At 44.3% G+C, this 25431-nt stretch overlaps 1 protein-coding gene and 2 pseudogenes across 1 annotated transcript; 2 read left to right on the forward strand and 1 right to left on the reverse strand.

Annotated features, from left to right (window-relative positions):
* The first annotated feature begins 6501 nt into the window (after positions 1–6501).
* On the forward strand, positions 6502–8390 carry LOC109945523 (uncharacterized; annotated as a pseudogene).
* A 3806-nt stretch (positions 8391–12196) lies between these two features.
* LOC103655334 (transcriptional repressor ILP1-like) lies at positions 12197–22120 on the forward strand (annotated as a pseudogene).
* On the reverse strand, positions 21990–23388 carry LOC100382228 (P-loop containing nucleoside triphosphate hydrolase superfamily protein). Its single transcript, NM_001174983.2, has 4 exons — positions 23335–23388; positions 23001–23043; positions 22751–22830; positions 21990–22621 (listed from the first exon to the last, which is right to left on the reverse strand). Exons 1-4 carry the CDS (start codon positions 23363–23365, stop codon positions 22182–22184), a joined length of 594 nt encoding a protein of 197 aa, NP_001168454.1. The 5' UTR covers positions 23366–23388; the 3' UTR covers positions 21990–22181.
* Positions 23389–25431: the final 2043 nt, after the last annotated feature.

Genomic DNA, 25431 nt, shown 5'->3' on the forward strand with positions numbered 1-25431 from the left:
GGTTAGATGGTGCCTCATTTTGTCACTCCACATATTATAATATTCACCATCAAACATGGGTGGTTTGCCTAATGGGACGGAAAGTAAAGGAGTATGTTTGGAAATGCGAGGATAGCGTAGGGGAATCTTACTAAACTTCTTGCGCTCATGGCGCTTAGAAGTGACGGACGGCGTGTTGGAGCTGGAGGTGGATGGCGATGAAGAGCCAGTCTCGTAGTAGACCACTTTCTTCATCTTCTTTTTCTTCTCGCCGCTCCGACGCGACTTGTCGTGTGAAGGGGATCCCTTCACCTTGTTGCCGGACTCCCCGGATGGAGCCTTCCCATGGCTTGTGTCCGGCTTCTCGCCGGTCACCATCTTCTTCTTGGCGTGATCTCCCGACATCACTTCGAGCGGTTAGGCTCTAATGAAGTATCGGGCTCCGATACCAATTGAAAGTCGCCTAAAGGAGGGGTGAATAGGGCGAATCTGAAATTTACAAACTTTAAGCACAACTACAAGATGGGGTTAGCGTTAGAAATATAAACGAGTCCAAAAGAGAGGACGAAAACAAATCATAAGCAAATAAGGCAGAAGACATGGTGATTTGTTTTACCGAGGTTCGGTTCTTGCAAACCTACTCCCCGTTGAGGTGGTCACAAAGACCGGGTCTCTTTCAACCCTTTCCCTCTCTCAAACGGTCACTTAGACCGAGTGAGCTTCTCTTCTCAATCAAACGGGATACTAAGTCCCCACAAGGACCACCACACAATTGGTGTCTCTTGCCTTGGTTACAATTGAGTTGGAATCAAGAAAGAAGGAAGAAGAAAAAGCAATCCAAGCGCAAGAGCTCAAATGAACACAAGTATCTCTCTCTCACTAGTCACTATTTGATTGGAATGATCTTTGGACTTGGGAGAGGATTTGATCTCTTGTTTGTGTCTTGTATTGAATGTTATAGCTCTTGTATGAGGTGTGAAGGCTGAAAACTTGGATGCAATGAATGGTGGGTGGTTGGGGGTATTTATAGCCCCAACCACCAAAGGAGCCGTTGGTGGAGGCTGTTGTCGTATGGCGCACCGGACAGTCCAGTGCGCCACCGGACACTGTCCGGTGCGCCAGCCACGTCACCCGGTCGTTGGGTTCTGACCGTTGGAGCTTCTGACAGCTGGGCCATCGGATAGTCCGGTGGTGCACCGGATAGTCACTGTTCACTGTCTGGTGCACCTTCTGGCTCTGCTCTGACTTCTGCGCGTACTGTAGCGCATTAACTGCTCGTTGCAGACGACCGTTGGCACTGTGTAGCCGTTACTCCGCTGGCGCACCGAACAGTCCGTTGCTACACCGGACAGTCCGGTGAATTATAGCGGAGCGGCTCCCAGAATTCCCGAAGGTGGCAAGTTCAGACTGGAATTCCCTAGTGCACCGGACAGTCCGGTGCGCCAAACCAGGGCACACTTCGGTTGTCTTTTGCTCTCTTTGTTTGAACCCTTTCTTGGTCTTTTTATTGGTTTGTTGTGAACCTTTGGCACATGTAAAACTTATATTCTAGAGCAAACTAGTTAGTCTAATTTATTTGTGTTGTGCAATTCAACCACCAAAATCAATTAGGAAAAGGTGTAAGCCTATTTCCCTTTCACCCAGCATGTCTCCACCCGTTTGGGCCACCTCTCTGCAGCAACCTCCTCAGTGACCTTATCCAGCTGTGACACACCAACACGATCGCCGACTACCAGAACAAGTTCCACACCTTGCTGGCCCACTACGAGGACGTCTCAGGGTCCCAGCAGATCCATATATTCACCATCGGGCTACGCAACACCTCTGTTAGAATACCTTTTAGGGTTTATTAGGGTTTGCGGCTCTCCCATCCCCTTTTAATGGGCCTGTCCCAACACTACTAGTCTATTAATACGTCACCCCACCCTATTCCAGGGTTAGGGTTTCCCACATGGTATTAGAGGTAGGTCACAATATTTTTTTTTCTAGCCACAGTTGCCCTCTCCCCTACAGCCACCGCCTCCTCCCACCTCCCCTCCTCGGCGGCGCCCGCGCCCACCTCCCTGATGGAGCCCACGCCCTCACCAGCACCCGCGCGCCCCTCCCTCCTTGGGGGCCACATCGGCTGTACCCCTGCTGACCGCGCCACCGCCTATTCGGGCCTCCCTGCGCAGTGACGAGCAGCCCATGACTTCCTACACCGGTGCCATGCAGACCGCCACGGCCACAACCGTCGTTGCTTCCTCCGGCACCAGTCCGGCCCTTCCGTCGACTCCGAGCTTGGCTTCTGTTTGCCTAGCGCGGCCGCCGCCACTGCCGCGGCCAGCGTGTGCAGTCGGCCTCATCCCCTCCGGGCTTGGCCTACCGGGCTACCCAACATGCACAGGCGCCCTTACTTGGTCTTCTGTCACCGACCCATCGCCTCAGGCAGCCGCCCCTGGGTTCTCCACCACTCGTCCGCTCGTTGCCGATGCCACCTAGGCTTCCCCGACGCCCTCCACTGACTCCGCGCTGGCATCTGCCATCCCAGGCTGCCCTAGCCACCTCGCAGGAGAGCGCCGCGTCTAGCGCACTGGAGCAGGAGCGTGCCTTGGGCGCAGCTCTGACCGCCCAGATGGTCGCCGCGCAGCATCTCATCATCGGCTCTCCTCCGGTCACCCACGAGACACCTCCACCCACCCAGAGGCTCCCCACGCCTCTAGACTCGACACCGACCACATCGCTGCTCTCCACGCCCAAGCTGTCGGTCTCCACAACATCTGGTCCCTCATATCCATCGTGCTAGACATGGCGTCCTCTCACTACCCTTGCTGGCGGGGGCAGGTCCTCCTCACCCTGCGGTGCTATGCTCTTGCCGACCACATCCTCGATGACATCGTCACCCCGTCGTCCTCGGCCAGATCCCTGATGGACACCGTGGTGCTCTCGTGGCTCCATGACACCATCATCGCCGAGCTCCAGAACATCATTCACGACCAGGCGTACACGGGCAGCCAGGCGTGGCTCGCTCTCGAGGAACAGTTTCTTGGGAACCAAGATGCTCGGGCTATTCACCTTGACGCTCAGTTCCACCAGTTCTCCCAGGGGACCTCTTTGTGGGGGAGTACTACCTCTAGATGAAAGGCTTAGCGGACTCCCTCCGCAATCTCGGCGAGCAGTGGCGAACCGTACCTTGGTGCTAAACCTTCTGCGTGCCCTCAGCCCTCGCTACGCCCACCTAAAGGCTCTCATCAAGAGGATAGTGCCTTTACCACCTTCCACGCCGTGCGGAATGAGCTTCTCCTCGAGGAGCTCACCATGACGATCGAGGCTCCCACTCCGGCCCCGGCGCTCCACAGTGCCACCCCTAGTGCTCAGGCGTCTTCCGGGGGATAGGTCCCCCGCACTCCGTCAACCGAAGCCCCCGCACACCCCCCCTATCGTGGCCCCTGTGGCCTCTCGTCCGGCTTCCACCACCAACTGCAGCCGTCGCCCCCGCAAGGGCGAGCGTGGGGGCGGCAGCTCCACCCGTGGAGGTTTCACCGACCGGGGTAGCGGGCAGGACTGGCTGTCATTCTACAACCCCTGGACTGGCACATCTCCATGTGGCCGGCTCATACCTCCAGTGCCTCTCGTCCTCAGGCACCGGTGTCGGCTCTCTTGACTGCGCCTCCTATGGTGCACCTTCGCTACCTGCCTACGACATGTCTCGTGGTGGTACTCTATGCCAGTGATGTCTCTTTTTATATGTGTCGCAGCAGCAGCAAAAACTTCCTGCTTAGTCAATGTTCCATTGGGTTCTTTGTGACGGAAGAGCAAAATAAATATGTTTCTGTAGCAAAAGATAGATGAATGGATACATTTAGAGCTATGTAAATATCAAACTAGTATTCCATGCATTTCCAAATCCACTTTAGGACTAGTTTGGAAGGCTAATTCCCAGGGGCAATCTGGCATTTTCCCCGTGTACGCATGCCGCGTGGAAATGGCCTACGGGAAAACTTACCGGCCCATTTGGAAGCCGAACACCCGGATCCAGCAAATCACTCCAGGAAACCCTCCCTCGACACCTGAGGTCGGGCGGCTTTCTCCGTCGCGCCGCCAGCGAGCGAGCGGATCCAAGGCGACCTAGCAAGCAGCTCGATCTAGCAAGCAGCTCCACCGTCTGCTCCACCACATCCGCTCTGCCGCCGGCAGTTCCACTCCAAAGGTAAGGCACCTAGCAAGCAACTCGATCTGGGATTTACTTGCATTCACTTGATCTGGGATTTGATGTGGGATTTACTTGCATTCACTTGATCTGGGATTTGCATCTGGGCCGATTCTTGTGGCACCTAGACCGCATGTAGCTCTGTTCTTGTTATTCTCTTCTCCAGTAAACTTGTGTTATGCTAATTTTGATTTGATATGAAGGGCAATACCCCACTGTTTGCGCACAGAGACGACCATCTGCTCCAAAGTGACCACACCCTCTATTGCCAATGTCAGCGCCGCCAGCATCTGTTGTCATCGTCCCCATCTAATATTTGTACGTCCATTGCATCTGATGTCATCTGTCTAGTGATCAGAAGTGGGATAACATCGTGTAAAACACATAATCATATGTTCTGTTGATGTACTGGACATTTGCAATAGCGTGGTAAATTAAGTTTGTAGTGGCTAATTGAACCACCAGTAAAAAATAACTTTTACAGGCAGCTCATGTTCTTTTATGGATGCTTTATAGATTAACTGAACTTTTACAGTAAAAAATAACATTTGCAATAGTGTGGTTCATAATGTTGTATCCGGAGCTATATAGATTAACTGAACTGAACTGAACTGCTTTCCTGTTATGTGACACTCTAATGCAGTTTAACTGAACTGAATTGCTTTCCTGGTATTTTCTAAGTTCCTTTCCTATTATGTGACAGGTTTTTGGTCCAGGTTAACTAAATTATCGTCCTTGAATAAATAAGCTACCTAAGGTAACCAACTGTTCCTTCACTCTTGGAATTATTTGATCATTTCTCATGTTTGTTGACTACAAACCGGTGGGGAAAGTGTCCTAGGCTATCTTTGTTGCTGCTGCTGTCTCTGAGCATATAGAACTGTGGAATACCTTCATTCGATTTGTTTATTTTATGCTGATGCTAGTACTTTTGATTTTGATAATTATATATTTCTTTCAAGTGATAATTGTAGCTTTGGTTTGTTCTAAATTATATAAATATAATCTAAGAAAATTCCATGTTTGTGTGGTTCTTCGTTCGAAGATATTTTTGTTTTTCGTTGCAGATAATCTTCAGACTATTACTTGCTTATCATGCTTTTTGCTATGATTATGTGTTGCTTATGTAATTTCTCGATTTCTCTAGATATGGGTTCTTGGGAAGCGCTAGCTAGGCAATTTTTGTTGGAGGAAGAAGAAGACGATGAGGAGTTTTTCTTTATTCTTCTCCCTGCTATACTTCCATTCCTCTCTGAAGAGAAAAGGTCTATCCATACCTCCTCTCTCTGGTGCCAAGAAGGTTAAGGAGATTCTTGAAGGGCACGAGAGTTGGTGCAAGTCTGAGTTTCGAATGGAGCTAGAAATATTTAAAGCCACATCAGATTTTCTTAGAAGAGAGGGTTTGTTACGTGACACATGAGGAGTTAGTGTCGAAGAGCAGCTTGGGATTTTCATGTATATGATCTCCCACAATGCCAGTAACCAAATGCTTCAAAAGGCTTTCCAACATAGTGGAGAGACTATCTATCAAAAAAAACATCAGAGGTTTTTGATATAGTTCCCACTCTAACTCAGCGGTTCGTGAAGCTTCCCAATTCTATCCAAACACATCCAAAAATTATAACAGATTCTAGGTTCATGCCCTTTTTTCAGGTGACCTATCAATAGTAAACATGATTTCCTTAGTTTTTTCCCTTTAACATGCCATAAACTTCCTTTTCTTTTATACAGAATTGCATTGGAGCAATTGACGGAACCCATGTACCTATTACCATTGCAGAAGATAAGGCTCCTTCTTATCGAAATAGGAAAGGGTCACTTTCACAAAACGTGATGTTAGCATGTGACTTTGATATGAATTTTATATTTATTTCATGTGGGTGGGAAGGCTCAGCCTCAGATGCAGGAGTCCTTCGATCCGCTATCAGTAAAGGACTCAGTGTGCCAGAACGAAAATTTTATCTTGTGGATGGTGGGTATGCAAATACATCATCATTTATTGCCCCATGCCGAAGAGTTAGGTATCACCTCAGCGAGTTTAGAAGGTGTCGTTCATCACAAGCTAGTTATGTGAACTACAAAGAGCTATTCAACCATCGTCATGCCATTCTTCACAACCACATCGAAAGAGCCATTGGTGTTCTGAAGAAAAGGTTTCTAATTCTCAAAGTAGGCACATTTCATCCTATCCAAAATCAAATCAAGATAGCAGCAACAACTGTTGATTTTCACAACATAATTAGAGGGCAAAACGGTGATGAAGGTTGGCTTGACCACCAACCAGATCATATATCTCCAAGCCAGTATGTTGAAGTCCCAAAGGGAGACAACAACTACCCCAATGATATGGACTCAAGTGATGGAAGCAACCTGAGAGATCAGATTGCTCTCCAAATGTGGGCTGCCTACAATAGTTAGTTTAGGATCTCTTATATTTATTATATAGTAATAAAGACTTATGTTTTATTATGTAGTAGTAAAGTCTTATGTTTTATTATGTAGTAGTAAAGCCTTATGTTTACTATGTTTTGTTGGGAAATATAGCCATGACAAAGAATGTTTCTAGGGCAGCTTGGAACACTGTGTATGAGAAAGGTCTGGTTGATGTGCTCCTTGAACATAAGGACAACCCAAACTTCAAAAGTCAAAATGGTTGGACTGTTGAGGGATGGAACAATATCACAAACAAGTTCAATGAGAGGTATCCTCTTGCCCATTACTCCAAATAGCAAATGCAAGACAAAGATGAGGAGCTTAAATCTCATTACAAGGCAGTAAGAGAGTCAAGGAAAGAAAGTGGGGTGGGTTGGAATGATTCCCTATGTATGATAGTGGTTGAGCCAGAACTTTGGGAAAAGCTCATCCTTGTAAGTCATTTCCTTAATATTGAATATGTTTTCTTAATATTGCACATGTAAGCTCATTTTTGTGATTTCATCTTGCACATATAGGCTCACCCAAAGGTAGCGAAGTACCAAAAGAAGCCATTTCCATTGTACTAGTCTTTGGAAGCCCTGCATGAAGGTATTTTTACTCATAACTTCTATCTTTTTACTACTTATAAGAAGGTATTTTTACTCATCTTCTCTCTTTTTAGGTAGCGTGGCTACATGAGATTTGAATTTCACTTCCACTCAGCAAATGCCACCACCTTCTTTCATTCATGTTCGTCCTCATACTGCCCCTCATGGTGGCCCTCTTGCTACAGCTTCTGCTTCTGCTACTGCTCATTTGGATAGGAGTACCTCTGAACAAAGCCACTCTCCCTTGCACCCCCACACAAACCCATCCTCCATGGAATGGCAAGAAATATCAAATGAAGCTCAATCAAGACGTGTAGAAGGTGGAAATGGGAGAAAGCGCAAGCAAAGCCAAATTGGAGCAGCCATTGAAAGTTTTGTGGATTTTAAGAGGAGCGCCACATCCAAAACGCTCGAAGGTATTGAAGAAGTGTCTATGGAAAAGTGTCTAGACAAGTTGGATAGAATTGATGGGCTCACGGATGAGGATAGATCGTATGCAATGGAGGTCTTTGAATCTGCGATAAACAGAGAGGTGTTTATGAAGTCAAAAAACCACAATGCTAGATTACATTAGTTGAAGAGGAAAATTAGGTAAGTTCTAATTCTTAGTTTCTATGCAATTAAAGTTTGTTTATATGATTATTGCTGATTATTTTTCTCCACAGTGCTTATAGAGCGCTCACTACTATCATGTGATGTGAGGTGAAGGCGGCGATGAAGAGATGGGCTTACAGGTATTCACTGCATTACAAACTTAACTGTTCTTAACAATTGCTAGTAGCTGTTGATGGTTACTGCTATCTGCTGATGACAAGGATCAAACATTTGGAAAGTATCCATGAACTAAAATGCTACCCAAACTCAAAATCGTTTCCTTTTGTTCCTAAACAACTTGTCTATTTTTGTAGTACTATTATCTGACCTTTGGTTTAATATATACAAATAATTTGCAATCGTCTATATATATAATCTGCTTTTGTATTTCACATTTACTTCACATCTAGTCTTTCTAAGATAATGTTCATTGTGTATATACTAAATTGATTCATTTCAACTACTAACTCCTACTGCTATATATTGTTTAACCACACTTCTATGTTATGCTACTAGCATTGAACTATATAATTGTGTAACCATATGAACTAAAATGTGTGTCAATTGGTGTTACTTGCAGTGTGTTAAGTGGAAGCAACACATAAAGCGAACATGGAAAAGGAAGCTGGCATGAAACTAAAACACATTAAGTTGACATGTGGCATGCATTGTCTTATTCCACTGCCAAACTTTCTAATACTCCATTTTTATATTGTCTATCTGTACGTGTGAATGGAGATGATGATACTATGTGATGTGATGATGGATGGATTAGCTTCCTTGGATATTAGATGGTATTCAAATTAAACTTTGTGTGAGTCATACGTGCTTCATATTTCTGGATTTTTTGTGATGTTTTATTGTTTTTGAGTTTTCTAAATATTCCTTATTTTTGTTTGTTTTTTTCTGAATTTATTTTTCTGTATTTTTGCTCAAGAGGTGTATTTAGCCCCTTGCTTCTCAAACAATGCCAGAAAAAACACCTGAGGTCTAGTTTGGATACTCTTGGATTGAAGTGGTATAGAGGTATTGAAGAGTGTTTAAATACCCAATAGATTAAAAACTCTCACAATACATACCAATCCACCTCAAATCCCTCACATTACTATAATATCCAAACTAGGTCTGAGAGGGAAAATTATCTCCAGGAAATAAGGTGGCATCTAAAATCCTCTCATGGGTTGGTTTCCAAGGGAACTTTTTCTCCTCGCTGCCAAACTAGTCCTTAGTGCATGTTACCGTAGAGCTCGCTTATTCTCATCCTTTGCAACAAAAACACTATGAACAGGAACAACAACTAGACGTATCGATCGATCCAGCTCATCATGAGGCAGCGATGCACAATCTTCTGCAGCATTGCACAGAGCTTGCAGTTTGGATCCATCCTTTTCTATTGGAAGCATATTTTGCAGCCAACTAGCGCAAGTCTCTAACAACTGCCTGCATGCTGCAGTTAACAGACATATCATTTTATATCCCATTTAATTGTTACTTGGCACCTATCGAATATATAATGGCACATAAAGAGCTGTAACACTATAAGATTAAATAAGATGTAGTATCAGGGGGGAAATCTACAGTAATCAAATAGAACTGACTGAATAAATAGAATTGGTGACAAGATACAGGATCGACAAGTATTTATGGTGAATCAGAAAAGGTTTAGAGCTAGGGTGACTGACTTCGTAAGAACTGACCTGCGAACTTATTTTATTGGCAGTGAAAACAATGCCCAAAACATATCTCGCAAGGTCATCACTTCCTTGAGAAGGGCCATCCCTACCCTTGCTCATATTTGAATGAGGCCCTTTAGAAGCAACATTAGGTCCGGTTGAATTCTTGGTCTTCCTTGCCATAGTGCTGGTGGTGCAGGTAAGTATGCATCCCATCCTCACCTAATGTTGGCGGGCCTCATGTCACGGGTATACGTTAGGCACCATCCGATGGCTTACGTTAGGTGCGTCTAGCGATGCGTCGGGCACCGGACCTCTGTCTAGATTAGGGGTAGACCCGAGAATATCTGTTGACATGGCACTCCTAGGCCCTCCTGAACCCAGTCGCACTGGTCAAGACACGTGGCAACACCAAACCTCACTTGGCTTGAAGTCCGGATGGCGTATACTAGGCCCGGAACCATCCCGGAGGTTCAGTGCTACAGCCGGAGAGTGTCTTGTTCCCAGGGGCATGGTATCCCTCCGAACCCCTTTTTCAGGGATTCGATGGGCCCACGAGGAGGTCTAGGTTCCATTCGTAGGAACCCATGTCTATAATTGAAGTTATCGATTCATCCCTTTATGAGTCTTGTGGTGATTGTGGTCTAGCACAGGAAACGAGTCTGGCTGGACCACAACATCGTATGGTGGGCCTTAACTCTATGCTGGGCTAGACACTCGGAAATTCTCTCAAATGGCGGTCATTGGGGTCCCTTCTTCACCCAGCAAGAGTAGGTACCCTATATTTAGGATAATGGCAGAAGTGTTTCAACCATGTTTTTAGAACAATATGATTTTAAAAATATCATGACACAACTATAGTATTTTTTACACTATTATAGACAGGATATATATAAATTAAACTTTCAAGGTAGTCTAAGGGAGTCAAGTCTACTTTCAAAAATCAAGGATTTTTCCAATTTTCTGTATATCTTTAAAAAATAATAAAATATAATTTAGTCTTAGTGAGTTTGTTTTGACAAGAAAAAAAGTATGGAATCATAATTATATTTTTATGGCAGGTGAAGACTACAAGTAGGTATGGACTTTGGCGGTAGTTTCCAGGTCCTGTCCCGTCGCCGTTGCCGTCGCCAAAGATCTCGTCCCCCTGCTGCTTTTGCTTGCTTGCGGTTGCAAGCAGCCGTTAGGCGCTATGCGAATTGATGGATTGGGATAATTTTTCAGATATTTTTTAAAATTCTTTCTTATCACGAATAAATAAAGTATAGAATTTGTTATAAAAATTTATATTCTTACTAGCTGGATGCTCGTGCGTTGCAACGGGAATATATAATACCAGTATACTACGATAACTTATATATAAAATCTGTGTTATATTTTTATGAGAAAATGTTTCATAATCAATTTGTGATCCTAGCCATACATAAATTTTGTTATTTTAATATAGTTATTTCACCAATACATTGCAACCATCAGTATCATGCAGACTTCGATATATGTCACGATTTGTATGGTCTCATCATTGGAGAGCACGTTCCACACATGCCGGAAAAATTCCCTCGTACATCGTTAGTCATCAGACACGCACCACCATATGCTCTTGCTTAAACAAAAAGGTAAGTGTGTATGTGTTTGCGAAGAGAATTAAAGGCAGACCGGCACAAAAGCTACCCTGGCGGTGGCGAGGATGACGAACTGGTCACTGTTGTCGATCCTCCTCTGTGTCACCTCCGGCGCCAATATGACGCCAAAATCCTCGATACAGTAGTCGTCGAACGCACACGACATGACGAGTACCGATGGCTCTTGGTTGGGCTGCCAAACGAAGTGCACCCCGGGCTCATCAGCGAGGTAGTACCCCTGGCTGTTGCACCACCAGATGCGCTATTCCACTACATACATCATGTTCGAGGACACTCACACAACGTCAGCAACGTCCATCGTCCCAGCGCACAAGAATTCATGTCCGGTCAGTAGCGACTTACGTGGCAGGTTGGGCTTCAGGTGGACGATGAGCTGGACGGCGTGATGGCGTCGTCGTCGGATGCGGTGTCCAGAACAACCCGAGAGTCGTCGACGTTGGCGACAACCATGAGGCCCCCCTGTTTAACGATGGACAGCGCGGTGCAGCTGCTCTGGACAGCGTCCAAGCGGCGGCTTCGCGGGAGCTTGTAGTACACAGCGGCACATGCGACCACGTAAGACTGCTTTTAGAGGTCGAACTGACAGTCGCCAAGCTTCTTCTCGTCATCGATGAGCGACGACAACGCGAGTGCCTCCTGCTCATGGAGTTTGTTCGGGGTTTGAAGTAGGAAACATGGATTCATGCTTGGCGTTGGTTTATGAAAATGACTCACAAGTCTGATCCATGGAAAAAAATATTACGAAGAAAAAATTTCACACATGCAAAAAAGGGAATTTAAGTATAATGCATTATTCAAACAAAAGAAATAGCATGCAAAGCTCTTCTTTAATCTTTACTACATATTAAGGCTGTAAGGGGTAGGCTGCCTCCCCTGGTTCTGCCTTCGGTGAATCTAAGCCGTTCTTTGCCTTCGGTGAATCTAAGCCATTCTTTCACGCACGATCCAACCGCGCTCAGCCCCTGACCCCAACCCGCTCGTTCCCCTCCCCTCCTCTCTTTCTCCCTCGCGCTTGACTCCCCCGCCGCCCCTTCCCGTCCCCACCCCCACCCCGACGCCGACCGCACTCCGCTCCCCGTCCACCATCCCAGCGCGATGGCTGGGAGGACCGCGCCCGCCTCCCTCCCCTCCTTCTCCCTCACGCCCGACGACGAGTTCCTGCTCGGCTGCTCCCCTCCCCTCTCGATTCTTCCGGCCGCATGGCGGTGGCGGTTGTTGACCCACGTGGCACGGCGGCGGTGTGGTGCGTGTGCAGGGGCTCGGACAGCGGCGGCGAACGCGACGACCCCGACCCCCACCACCGGGTGCGCGGCGTCCAGCGTGAGCGTGACGGTGTCGCAGTCCAACACGGGCGACAGGGCCGGGTACGACCCGATGTTCGAGGTGATGGTGCGGAACGCTTGCCGCTGCGTCGTCCGCGCTGTGCGCCTCCGCTTCGAGGGCTTCGCCAGCTCGGTGCCCGTGGACCCGCGCTGATCTACTCAGCTCCATCCGAGACGATAGCCCAGGGTTCGTTTCTTTCTTCCTACGAACTCTTCCACACCCGTGCGCCCTCATGGAGCCCTGGTAGAGCCCGCTCGTGATGCCCATCCCGCCGAGGACGAGGACGACACCGAGGCAGGCCCGTTCGCGCAGCGCCGCCTTCCCCCGACAGCCTCGGTGCGCCCCGCCCGCACGGCGTCCCCGGCCGCAGGAGCGCTCCACCGCCTCACGCCCACCAGGGAGCGGATCAAGAGCTCGCCGGCACCTGCCGGCGCTGCTGTGTCGGCGCCTAAGCCTTCCAACTTCCAATCCCATGCTGGGGAGTACACACCAGAGCGCCTCTGGGAGCTCCAGAAGAAAGCGCGCCCGCTCCCTGGGAGCCTCTTGCGTGCCCAACCACGGACTCCTGCGACTGAGCCCCGGTCGCAGAAGTTGTCTGGTACCCCTGCAAGTTCCACTCCAGCTACCACCACCGCAGCTGCAACAGAAATGGTGGTTGTTCTTAAAGGTCTGGTGAAACCTATGTCTGAGGCCAGCATTGGGCTAAGGATACCGAAGCACGACAAGGAGGAAGATAAATCTGAAGAAGAGGGGAAAGGAGATGAAGAGGATGAAGGACGAGTGCTACCTGACCGTGCAACTATTGAAGCCATCAAGGCGAAGCGATAGCAGCCAAGGCATGCGGCGCCAGATTATATCTCTCTTGATGTTGGTGGTGTGCTGAGCAGCCGGAATGCTACTGGTGAGTCGAGTGATGAGGATGACAATGAGATAACGGATCAGATTGCAATGTACACTGACAAGCCAGGTGATGGACCGAGGAGCACAAAAGGTGTATTCAGTGGGATAAGTAACAGGGGTCCTGCCACCAGTTTGGGGGCTTTCAGTGATGGCAGCAGGAAGGTTGTGGATGATAGAGATGATGATGATGACGAAGAAGAAGAGAGGAAATGGGAGGAAGAGCAGTTCAGGAAGGGGATTGGTAGGAGGATGGACGATGCTTCTACTCAGAGGTCAGCAAATGGGGTACCAGCTGCTATGCAGGTCCAGCCACAACCATTTAGATACCCAGTGAGTTCCCATTACCAGCCCTCCCTTAGCGGTGTTGTGCCAGCGGCATCAGTTTTTGCATCTGGAACTGCAGAGTTCTTGTCCATCGCTCAGCAAGCGGATGTTGTAAATAAAGCCTTGCAAGACAACATCCAAAAACTTAGGGAGACTCACAAGACAATAGTCAGTGCTTTAGTTAAGACCGACACACATCTTAATGAAGCTCTTTCAGAGATATCAAGCCTCGAGAGTGGTTTGCATGATGCTGAAAAGAGGTTTGTTTATATGCAGGAGCTACGTGATTATATTTCTGTGATGTGTGACTTCTTGAATGACAAGGCATTTTTATTGGAGTTAGAGGAAAACATACAACAATTGCATGAAAAACGAGCTTTGGCTATTTCTGAGAGGCGTGCGACTGACCTAGCTGATGAATCAGGTGTAATCGAAGCTGCTGTAAGTGCTGCAGTATCTATCCTTAGCAAAGGATCAAGCTCAACTTGCCTATCTGCTGCATCAAATGCTGCCCAAGCAGCAGCTGCTGCTGCTAGGGGAAGTTCCAACCTCCAACCTGAGTTGGATGAGTTTGGCAGAGATATCAACATGCAGAAGCGTATGGATCTTAAGCGCATGGAAGAGGACAGAAGACAAAGGAAAACTCAGTCAGAGACCAAGAGATTGGCATCTGCAGCGAAGAATAAGGACATCAAGAAGATCGAAGGAGAGCTAAGCACTGATGAAAGCGACAGTGAGAGCACTTCTTATGTTTCTAGCCGGGATGAGTTTCTTAAGGCTGCTGACCATGTGTTCATTGATGCTAAAGAGGAATACTCGAGCCTTAGGATTGTCAAGGACAAGTTTGAAGGTTGGAAAGCTCAGTACCCTTCTGCGTACCGAGATGCCCATGTAGCCCTGAGTGCACCATCTGTGTTCAGCCCTTATGTGAGACTAGAGCTCTTGAAGTGGGATCCCCTCCACGAAACGACCGATTTCTTTGACATGGATTGGCACAAGGTTCTCTTTGACTATGGCGTGCAAGATGACGAGAGCCCCTCAGGTTCGAATGATATTAGTTATTTAAGTTTTGTTAGTATGTACTATAGTCTCATCCTTGTTAGGTGCCTTTTGTGTCTGCATCTGGGTTTTTTATTGCGACACTGAACAATAAACCAAATGCATTCATTTGTTTCTTCTCTAATGTGTCTGCAATTCTGCATCTATGGTTTTAGTCACTGCCATAGACTGTAGTGAATGTTCTAGATCGCCTAAAGCCCCAGATGATTTTTAACTCCAAATGAATGTTTGTCGTTTTGTCTAAGCACTTGTCCCAGTTCGCTAAAGCCCCAGATGACTTTTAAATCTAGATGATTTGTTGTTATTTTGTCTCATCTCTAGATCTACAGTCTATTATGCAAAAAAGATGAATCTACGTACAAGCTAGAAGAGGTAATAAAACAGCAACACCCTCTGTTCATCTCACATACCAACCAAAAGAATTTTGGTAAGCCCAACTAACGTGAAAAAATGGCTTCACAACTTCATCGTGAACATGCATTTTTCTTGACAAGAATTTATGTTTTGCCAAATGCTACCAGCTCGGATGGTATTCTTGTTTACTCCTAACACACTTTATTCTTCATGATTTTTTGGTGCTATATTATATATGAAATCAGAACTTTTTAAATTCAAAGCAGTTTGTGTGGTTGTTAGTGTTGCAAGTATTTTGTTATTCCTGTTTTGGACCATTTTTCTACCATCTTGCCTGTAAGTTGTAACTCCTGTGAACACAGAAATACTCAAGAATTTGTGATGTTTTCACTGCCCCTTTTGATAATCAAGTCATGGATTAGTTTAGCACATCACTTATTTTTTCTGCTTTGTTTGAAATTGTTTGGGTTCCTCCTCCCCAACTTTTCAGAATTACCTATTTCTATTGTATGTTTGATAATTTGCACTTCCACTCCATCCACAATTTTGGTTAATTCAGTTAATATGAGTTTATAACTGGGAATGTCATTCAGTAGTATAATTTACAAAATGAAGAACTATTTATCAAGATGAGCGGTAACATGTGTAATTGAAGGTCAAATGCTCTGCAACACAAATGCCTGGGGAGCTGCTGGTTGGTTCCAGGGCACAATAAATGTAGTTAGAAAATTTATCTAGGTACTTGAGGTAACAATCATGTGTAGTGGCAAGTTTTCTAGAAAATTTATTTAGTGCAGGTTTTCATAATTTCTTACCTTTATATCTACATTTTAGATTTCCTCCCTTTTGACACTATTTATTATTGTTGTTGTCTTTCCCAATGAAAAGGAAATAATGTTGCGGCCATGGGCATGTGTTGTTCCACCTCTCATTTCTCTGGAACAAGTGAGAAAGATTATAGAGGAATGCATGAAGAATGCAAAGAAAAAATGTTATAGGTTTGTGTTGTTCCACCTCTCGTTTAGCTGAAACAAGTGAGAAGGATTATAGAGGATTGCATGAAGAATGTAAAGCAAAAATGCTACAGGCCTGTGTTGTTCCACCTCTTGTTTTCCCTGTTCTTCTTTTTCCAGTCTTTAAGGTTTGCCTAATGTCCTCTACATAGAACTAGAGACGGTTGTTTTCCCTTTTTTTGCTACCGACTTAGAAGAGATCCAGATGCTCTGTTATTCACAGAGGTAACTGCATGCCTGAGTAACTAATATTGGCTTTTATTTATCATTTTGTACCACACTTTGTTAGCTATTTCTGGTTTCATTTTAGCCGGTGATATGGGGTAATAAGATGATCAGAACCCTCCCTCTGTTTTCCATTATAATACTTTCATATAATGCATAGTACTACTTGTTTTCTTTGACCTTCATTTGATTACTATCCATTGTGTTATACAGCTACTTCTAAATTGTATGCAAAATTAAAAGTTATGACCGTTCATTCGAAGATAATCAGTACTTTTCAATTTTGATGTATCCAGCACAAGCCTACTTGACGACGACGGGCGGCGGGCCATGGATATGTACGAGAAGCTAGAAAAAGTTGGGTGTATGTCTAATCTTAATTTTAGTTTGAACCTTACAAATTGTTGGAACCTAGAGGACTGTATTTTGTGTCATATTTAAGTCGTTTTCATGTCGCCGTGTCAGCACATTCTCATTCATTACATTTATTTTAAGAGTCATTGTAGGTTCATTCTATAGTCGCTTGTTTAATGTTGCTTTAGTTGCTTCATTCTTTGGAAATTGCAGATATGTTTTTTAGAGCGCAAATTTATTTCCTATCTGAGCATACAAAAGACAAATAGTTGCACAAATATTTTGAAGTTCACATATTTCTACTTGCACTTTAGATGCAGTCTGTGTTTTCATCAAATTTCTTTACTCTGCATGATATGGTTGGTATTTAGTATCCTCTAAAGATCGGATTTTGGCCCAAACAGTTTGCAACGATTGAAGCTAGAGACTACATATTTTCTTCCGTACCATGCAAGTAGTGCTATCTCTTCCTTAACTTCACCACTTAATGTCTGTCTAAATGTAGTCATTCCATATCCCTCATTTGAAACTTTTCATCTGTGAAGACCGTCAATAAATGAATTCTTATATTCACCAATGAAGAAGTTCCTTTTGGTACTATTACAGGAGCAGTGAAAACTGAAAACTAATATGATTAGGACAACATATCAACGTGCAAAGGCAGTTCTTCTATTTAAAACTGCATGCTGCCATCACATCTCAAAATGTTTCTTGTCCTTTGTTTACCCTAACAATACTCTCTTCTCCAGGATGCACAAGATCTTGGCCTGTCTATTGAACTTCTTCCACTGAGCCACCCCGATGAGCAGTTCGACATGTCCCCATTTTATGCGGTAAGTCTCCATAATTATTTTTTTATCTTCTCTATGTTCTCTGCTAAATTGGTCCAATTGCACATGATTTGATTGGTCTGGATGGGGATGAGATAATCGAGTATTTTGCCAAGAAGAAAAACCAAACTACCATGTACTGATGCAGTCTCAGTGTCAACACTCAAGTACAGTTCACTAATATATATGAGAAAAATATGAAGAACTCATGTACAGCTTCATCCATCCAGCTTAGTTGTGAGGCCCAATAGAATCACCTTCCTGTATGTGGTCTTCTCGGTCCTTAAGGTATGTCCTTGACCAGTGGACTTTTGTCTTGTATGTATTTTCAAATCTTGCTATAGTGTGGACTTCAATTGTTTTAGTACTTTCGGTGCATTTTCTATTTGTGAAACATCTAAAACAGGCTGGTAACCTGTATTTTGTGTGGATTTCAAACAATCCATTCATGTATTTAAAGTTGTCTATTGAAGTAGTTTAACCCATCTGTTGTAGCATAATATGTGGATTTCAGGCAATAGTAGTCTCCTGGCTCCGTCTTTGAAGAAATAAACCTGCATGACCACACACTTCTGGCAGTAGTGCAACACATGCCAGATCTGCAGTTGCCAACTTGACTCAGAGGTGGCAGGCAATCCTGCTCGACCTTGCCCTAAGCACCCTTGAGTAGAAGGTGGGGGAGCAGACATCGAAAAGGCATGGTGCGGGGTTGCAGTGAGGGTTGGTGCACGATAGAGATGGGTGTCGCAGGCAATAGAGAAGGGCAAGTAGAGAGGGCTCAGTCAACGCATGAATGCAGAGTGAATAAATGGGAGTAGGTATTCTGTTTCGTGAGTTCATTCCAAATATGGTGAATCAATACATGGGTGGAGATTGAGCAGCCAATTTAGTGCTCTTTTTGGTTGCTTGATGTGCCTGTAGTTTGTGTGGATTTGAAACAATTCCTTCACTGACTGTTGAACTGATGCAAAACTATGAGAGCCCTATTGCTCTTTGATTTTGTGGATCTTCCATGGTAAATAATTTTGCAAAGGTTAAACTAAATTTATAGCTTGCAAACTTAAGTACAGCTCTGATTTATGCAAGTATGTGTGTATGTGTTGTTCCTGTTGTCTGGTGTTTAATGCAACTGAAATGAATTGGCAACTATGTTCTGTCCAAAAAAAGGAGTACACATATGTAGATCCTCAAGTTGACATTTTGATTTACAGAAGCTACAGTTCTGTATGATATGTGGACTTTAGTCAGAGAATATTGTGTTGTTTCAATTGGAATTATCTGAAATTTGACGTGATAATTGCTGCAATGAGGAACCTATTTGAGAGAGAAGAGTCATGTAAGGATTGATATTATTTGAATGTGGGTCTAATTGGGTTGTAAAGTGCACCCTTCATCAGTAATTATATTGTGAATTGTGCAAATGAGAAGAAATTGTAGTTCAAGATGACATAAATTGTTCTTTTCTTCTCTGTTTTTACAACGCAGTCAAGTCAAGCACACTGTCAAAAGTACATGGAAACAGAACAACTTGGAACAGAGATATTACTATTCTAAGACACACGGAAGCAGATAACATGTTATATACTAAATTCTCGAATGGTTTATCCCACTTGTCAGCTTGGCAATCCTTCTCACTAAAATTGTGAATACGAGAAAAAAGAGATGTCTGGAGCCTGAACATAAATAGCTGGTTTGTTTCACTTTTGCAATGCTTCTGACTAAGCTCCCCTGATGATACATGGCATATGCATTTGTCTGTTGCATCAGCATCATACATATTACTCCTTGCCAAAATCTATACCGTAATGTACACTTGATTCCATTTTTTTAGCATTTAGCTTCCTCGACCTGAAATAGAAGTTGCAGAGATTTTGAGTGTCAATGTTTAACTACCACCTTCATGAATTGTTGATTGGATTGGTGAACTGAGTGCAAATGGTGTCAATTCATCAATGTGTGCCGTCGCAACGCACGGGCACTATACTAGTTAAATAATATTACCTCAATCCAAAAATATAATTCAAGAATATCGGTGATACTTATCTACTACTACGCATTGTGCAATGGTAGCAAGTGAGCTTGGAGAGAGATGTAGTAGATGTGTTTCCTGTCATAGATGTAGACATAAACACATATAGGTGGGTGCCCGTGCGTTGCAACAGAAACATTTAATATCATGATAACTTATGAACAAATGTGTGTTATACTGTTATGTGAAAATGTTTCGTAATTAATTTGTGATCCTAGCCATACATAAATTTTGTTATTTCAATCTAATTATTTCATCACTACATTGCAACCAACAGTACCGTGCAGACTTCTATACATGATAGCTGAATGCTCGTGCGTTGCAACGGGAATATATACTACCAGTATACTACGATAACTTATATACAAAATATGTGTTATACCGTTATGAGAAAATGTTTCATAATCAATTTGTGATTCTGGCCATACATAAATTTTGTTATTTATAATCTATCTATTTCACCACTACATTGCAACCATCAGTATCATGCAGACTTTGATATATATCACGATTTGTATGGTCTCATTATTGAAGAGCACGTTTCACACATACCGGAAGAAATTCTCTCGTACATCATTAGTCATCGGACACGTACCACCATACGCTTTTGCTTAAACAAAAAAGTAAGTGTGTGTTTGCAAAACTAATGGTCAAACATCGTATAACCATAAAGTTAGAATACTATATTAATATATTAAATAAATTAATCCAATAGACATAGATTAACCCAATTAACATAGGATAAATAAATATCTAATTATAAAAGTATGAAACATGGTATAATCAATGTTGTTACTGCATAGTAAATATTCATACGAGACTAACACAACTGGAACGATTCAATTTGGAATTAAAATGGGGAAGTTACGAATTTCCAAAGTTTCTATGTATTTGATATAGGATTAATTAGGAAATCAATTTTATTGTTGTTTTCATGACAAAACAGAGGTATTATGTGATAAAAATAATATTATAGAATTATAGAAATTGGAATGAACTTATTTGGATTTAATATGAAATTTCCATGAATTAAATGGGTTTCTGCAATTATTTTTTAACTAAAAATCAATTTCTAAACTCCTTTTCCCTATTTTGTTTATTTCCTGGACTGCGTCCCAAATTCCAAAAAGATCAGGTGCTAAGCTATAAATGTTTTTCTAGACTCAGTGAGCATACAGAGTGGACGGTGGGTTAAACACAAAAGACGTCTTAGTTGAAGTTGTACACAATTCAACATGAGTCATGTTAGCTAGAGGGTAGAAGGCTAGACATCCTACTCAATAGATCTAAGGTTCGATCTCTGGGCAGCCATGGTTTGATTTTTTTTTCTACGCGCGGAACGGGGAGGGTAGAACGGCAGACTACTCTTACCTTCTTAATAAGTAGTATAGATTTTTAGCATTGAACTCATTAAGAATTATAAAAAGTAAATCTCAAATTTAGATATGGATACTATTCAGATTCAGATGTTTTTTTTATCTTTTTTATTGTAGAATATGGTTAAGAATATGACCAAATATTAGCACTAAATTTTACAGACATCTATGTTAATATATTAAATTTATCATATAATTCGAATGTTTGCGCGAAGGAGAATAGTTGGGTAGCCTATGGGAGAAAATCACAAATTTATCAATGTCTCTAGATTAGACATTGTGCACGGTATTTTTATCATATTATTTGTTTGGCAAGTATAACCGAGACACTCTATTTTTTGTTTGGTTCAATAGTGGAATAGAGCGGAGTCGTTCTGTTTTTTGTTTGATTGCAGTCATATGAGTAGAGGGGAGAAGATAGAAGAGAGCGCTCGCATCCGGCCATTCTGGTGGAGCGGAGTACATTTCCATATGTAGACTCCAGAAGCCGTTCCGCTTCTCTTTTATTAGAAACCAAACATCCAAATAATAGAAATGGAGCCGCTTCATTTTTCTCCACTTCTCAACCAAACATACGCTTACACAACGGGAACATATGTTGTGCTTAAAGAGGTATCGTGTCCACGTGCATATTTTTAATCTAAAACATTAATTTAACAGTAATAACTATTGTTATGAATAACCCCTCTCACTAGAAGAGAAAGGTACAAGGGTTATTTATAAAATTGATGTTGCTGTTGGATGTTAAATATATGTTCTAGAATTAAAATGTGCATGTGAGCGTACATTCGGTTGTACAACCTGTGTTTGTGATCTCCCAGCAGAGCAGCGAAAACCGTGTTTGTCCACGAGGACACTTACAATCGACGGCAACAACAGGTCCCGTGACCATGATTTGTGTGGTTCAACAGGTCCTCATGCAGCTGTGCTTCGTCGGTTTAGGTTGCAGGTTAGAACAATAGCTCTCGCCATTTCTTTCTTTCTTTCTACCTTCTGTGTTCATGTTTATCAGAGCATGCCTGTTTCATCGCTATGGGTGTTTGATTCTGAACGAGATGGGAAATGATGAAGAGAACTTGCATCATGTTCAGAATTTGTTTCTTGGCTTTAATTCGTATAAATTTCTACTGTTTTTATAGTGTTTTTATCTATACAGGTTGCAGCTGCACGAGTCTATAACCGGCTTTAATTCGAACCGACTGCACGGAGGTTCTTTAATGGTGGATGAATGAATACTGACTGCATCATGGGATGAAACCATGAAACTGCACCGCGTTCGCATCCAGAAACAAGTCAAGCAGGGACGCCGGACGACACCGCTAGCTCGTCCCTGAACAGGGCGACGGTGTCGCGGACGATGTCGTCGGGGCGCGCCGTCGCGTCGGCCTCGGCGACCCCCTCCGCGGGGTCGACCCGCAGCAGGTCGAGCTGGCTCCGCAGCAGGCTCGCCGGCATGAAGTGCTCCCCTTCCACCGACCTCCGCAGCACCCTCTCCGCGAGCACCTCCGCCGGCGCCCTCAGGCACACGAACCTCACCCTGCAGGCGGCGTAGCGCCCCGGCTCGTAGGCGCGGTCGGCCGCGCGGAGCACATCCCGGTACCCGAGCCGCAGCGCCGAGCAGCTGACGGCCACGTCCTCGCCGCCGTCCAGCCGCCCCCGGATGGCGTCCCGCACCGACTCCAGCCACGGCGCGCGGTCGGCGTCGGAGAGCGGCACGCCCGCGCTCATCTTGGCTGGGTTTGCGCACGAGTTGAGAGCGGATGCCTATCGGCTCAGCACGAGTTGAGAGATGGCAAAAATGGCACAAGGCCAGAGCTTTCGGAGACGTGATGGTGTGAGTTGTGTGGTGCCGTGGCGTGTACCTTTGTTTGCCTCGGAATGGTAGTCGTCTGCTTCGATGAAGCTGCAGCCCAGGGCTTCGGCGAGCATTGCCGCGACGGTTCTGCAAGTTCAGTGTGTGTCAGTGTGTGAGAGAGAGATCCAGTTCGTAAGCACTGTCACCGGCAGAACGCCGACGAACGAATCCTGCCGATCTGTGCTCATCCTTAAGCAACCCTGACCGGATCCTTGAAGCTTGAGGATACAAGAGCGAGGGGGACGAAGGTATCTTACGATTTGCCGCAGCCGCTGACTCCCATGACCACGATCGCCAGCCCTGCAACCAAAATTCCCCCCAAAGAGAAGCTCGGTTAGCATTAGCAGCCGCCCAATCCCAACGTATCCCGGCTCTCCTTGGCTGTTCATCGCAGCAAGGGACTCTCAGCTCAGGATTCAGATCGCGAGCTTGTTGGTACGCACGACACGAACAGCCGCTACGCGAGCGACCAGCAAATTAAATCCCGAATCGGAATCTCTTGCGAGAAGGCTGCTATTTTGACTTGGACCACGCGTGGAGGAGGAGGATGCAGCTGCCGGGCAGGCAGTGGAGGCAGGTGCTGCTACTGACCTGGATGCGCGAGGGAATCGGAGACGGCCATGGCGGGCGCTGCGGGTTCTCTGGTGGAGGGAGGACTAGGGAATGGCCAGCCCAACACGACGACGCCGACGCCGACGGCAGCAACGTTTTCGTGAGGTCCATCCATTCCTTTCTCATTTCCAGGTCCAGGATGCCAAACTTGCTGACGTCAGCTACAGCGCATTTATTTATTTTTTAGATTTTAAAGACGAAGCAAGGCGCACAGTACAAACATGCAGTTTTTTTTGTGTGTGTTTCATTTGAAAGAGATCACGAGCTTTTCGTCATTTAGTTTAACGAACATTGTTTGTTTTGGTTAAAAAAATAAACCTTGAAAATTGTCTCAAACCATATCACACGATAAGCAGAGAAGCATGAGCCGTACTGAGGAATAAATGTTTTCTAGTCGCTTGTCATTATGGCTCGCTAAAAATAACTCGGCATTCGTCATCGTCGCGACATGTTTAATTGTCCTGCTTAAGCAACAGTGCAGCATCTGATAGATACAATACCTAGTATAGCTATTCACATGTTTTTTTTTGTTATTTCTGTTTCTACAAATACTGGTTGACAGATTACTGTATATAATCAGAAACAATGCACACTATATCATGTATTGGTTTATTGGACGTTGTCGTATGTAGTTTTTCTGGCAAATCAAGAATGTGAAAATGAAAGTTCATGTATAGTATATGCATGCCATATATATATCTATTCAAGCTCTTTTTTTTTTTTTTGCTATTTAGCTGTGTAGGGGTGATTCTCGGTAGGAGCAGAACTGTTGAAGCTCTGTCAAACGCCTCTCTAAATGTAACCTTTAGCTAGCTAAAGAGCTAACGAAACTAGTTCCGGCACCAGACCATGCCCCATTTGTTTCAACTTTTTTTTAGCTTCTGGTCGTCAAAAGTTGTTACGGATTGTCAAACGTCCAACTTTTTAGCCCGTTTTTGTGAGAATCACTCGATGAAAACTGTTCAAAATCAGTGTGAACATAGAACCGACCGAGTCATATGATAGCAGAAATCCGTCACTTTCTAGATTCTAAACCCTATGGACTCATTCGTCTTCCCCACATAATTTCCACGATACTCAGATTCTTTATACTAGATTCTCAGAAAAGCTTATCTGAGAAAAGTTGAAACAAACAGGCCCCACATCTGGTTTCACTGACTAAATTTTAGTCTCTATCACATTGGATGTTTGGATGCTAGTTAGAAGTATTAAATATATCCTAATTACAAAACTATTTACACAAATGAGAAATAAACGATAAGATGAATATATTAAACCTGATTAGTCCATGATTCACTTATATGATGCTGCAACAAATATTTGCTAATCATAGATTAATTAGGCTTAACAAAATTTTCTTGGTATTTAGTCTTCAGTTGTGTAATTAGTTTTAGAATTAAACTATTTAATACTTGTAATAGACATTTAAAATATTTGATGTGACATGGACTATACTCCATTACATGGAACTAAACAAGTAATGCTTCCCATCATTTGCTAGAGTACAGGTGGCAAGAATGATTGGGTGAAACTCTAGTGTTAGTAAGGGATGGCTTGGCCATACTTATTTTATTTACGTAAGGCTGGGCGCATCGATTCCTGCCGGTCGCCCCTTTCCCTCCAACTCGCGGCTACATGAGCCCCCCACGCCCGCAGGCGGTAGTAGTGCCCCCTACAAGGCCCCCAGCCGGCGGACTTCTTTCTCCCTCAGGTTATCCGCAGCGGTTTCCCCTAAAATTCTACCCCTATATTACTTTTTTGGGTCACATCATCAACATTTCATCCCCTGTTTTTTCATCTCCCGCAGCGGTTCTCCCTAAATACTTCCTCTATACCCCACTACAACCATAAAATAACATTTACTATACCTACTTTCATCTATTATCAATTTTTCTTCTACTAACATTTAATTAAATAGTACGAACACAGTGTTTGGAGGGCTTGCCGCCGCCCTCCACATCTAGAGGAGCACTGTTCTCAGCGCTAACACTGTTGCTTGTAGGGGAGGCTTTAGGGGTGGCCGCTGCGCCCCTCTCGCTACGCTAAATGTATACAGTGTTAAGGGAGGGAGGGGTT

The sequence above is a fragment of the Zea mays genome, chromosome 4, assembly GCF_902167145.1.
Source record: "Zea mays cultivar B73 chromosome 4, Zm-B73-REFERENCE-NAM-5.0, whole genome shotgun sequence".
NCBI classification, from domain to species: domain Eukaryota; kingdom Viridiplantae; phylum Streptophyta; class Magnoliopsida; order Poales; family Poaceae; genus Zea; species Zea mays.

What these genes read in the sequence shown, in the direction of transcription:
- LOC100382228 (NM_001174983.2), bottom strand. Translation starts at nt 23,365, where the DNA reads ATGGCCGTCTCCGATTCCCTCGCGCATCCAG. An exon ending in GTCAGCGGCTGCGGCAAATC is followed by an intron (nt 22,831 to 23,000) that starts GTAAGATACCTT and finishes CTGAACTTGCAG; the next exon opens with AACCGTCGCGGCAATGCTCG. An exon ending in CCATTCCGAGGCAAACAAAG is followed by an intron (nt 22,622 to 22,750) that starts GTACACGCCACG and finishes GCGCAAACCCAG; the next exon opens with CCAAGATGAGCGCGGGCGTG.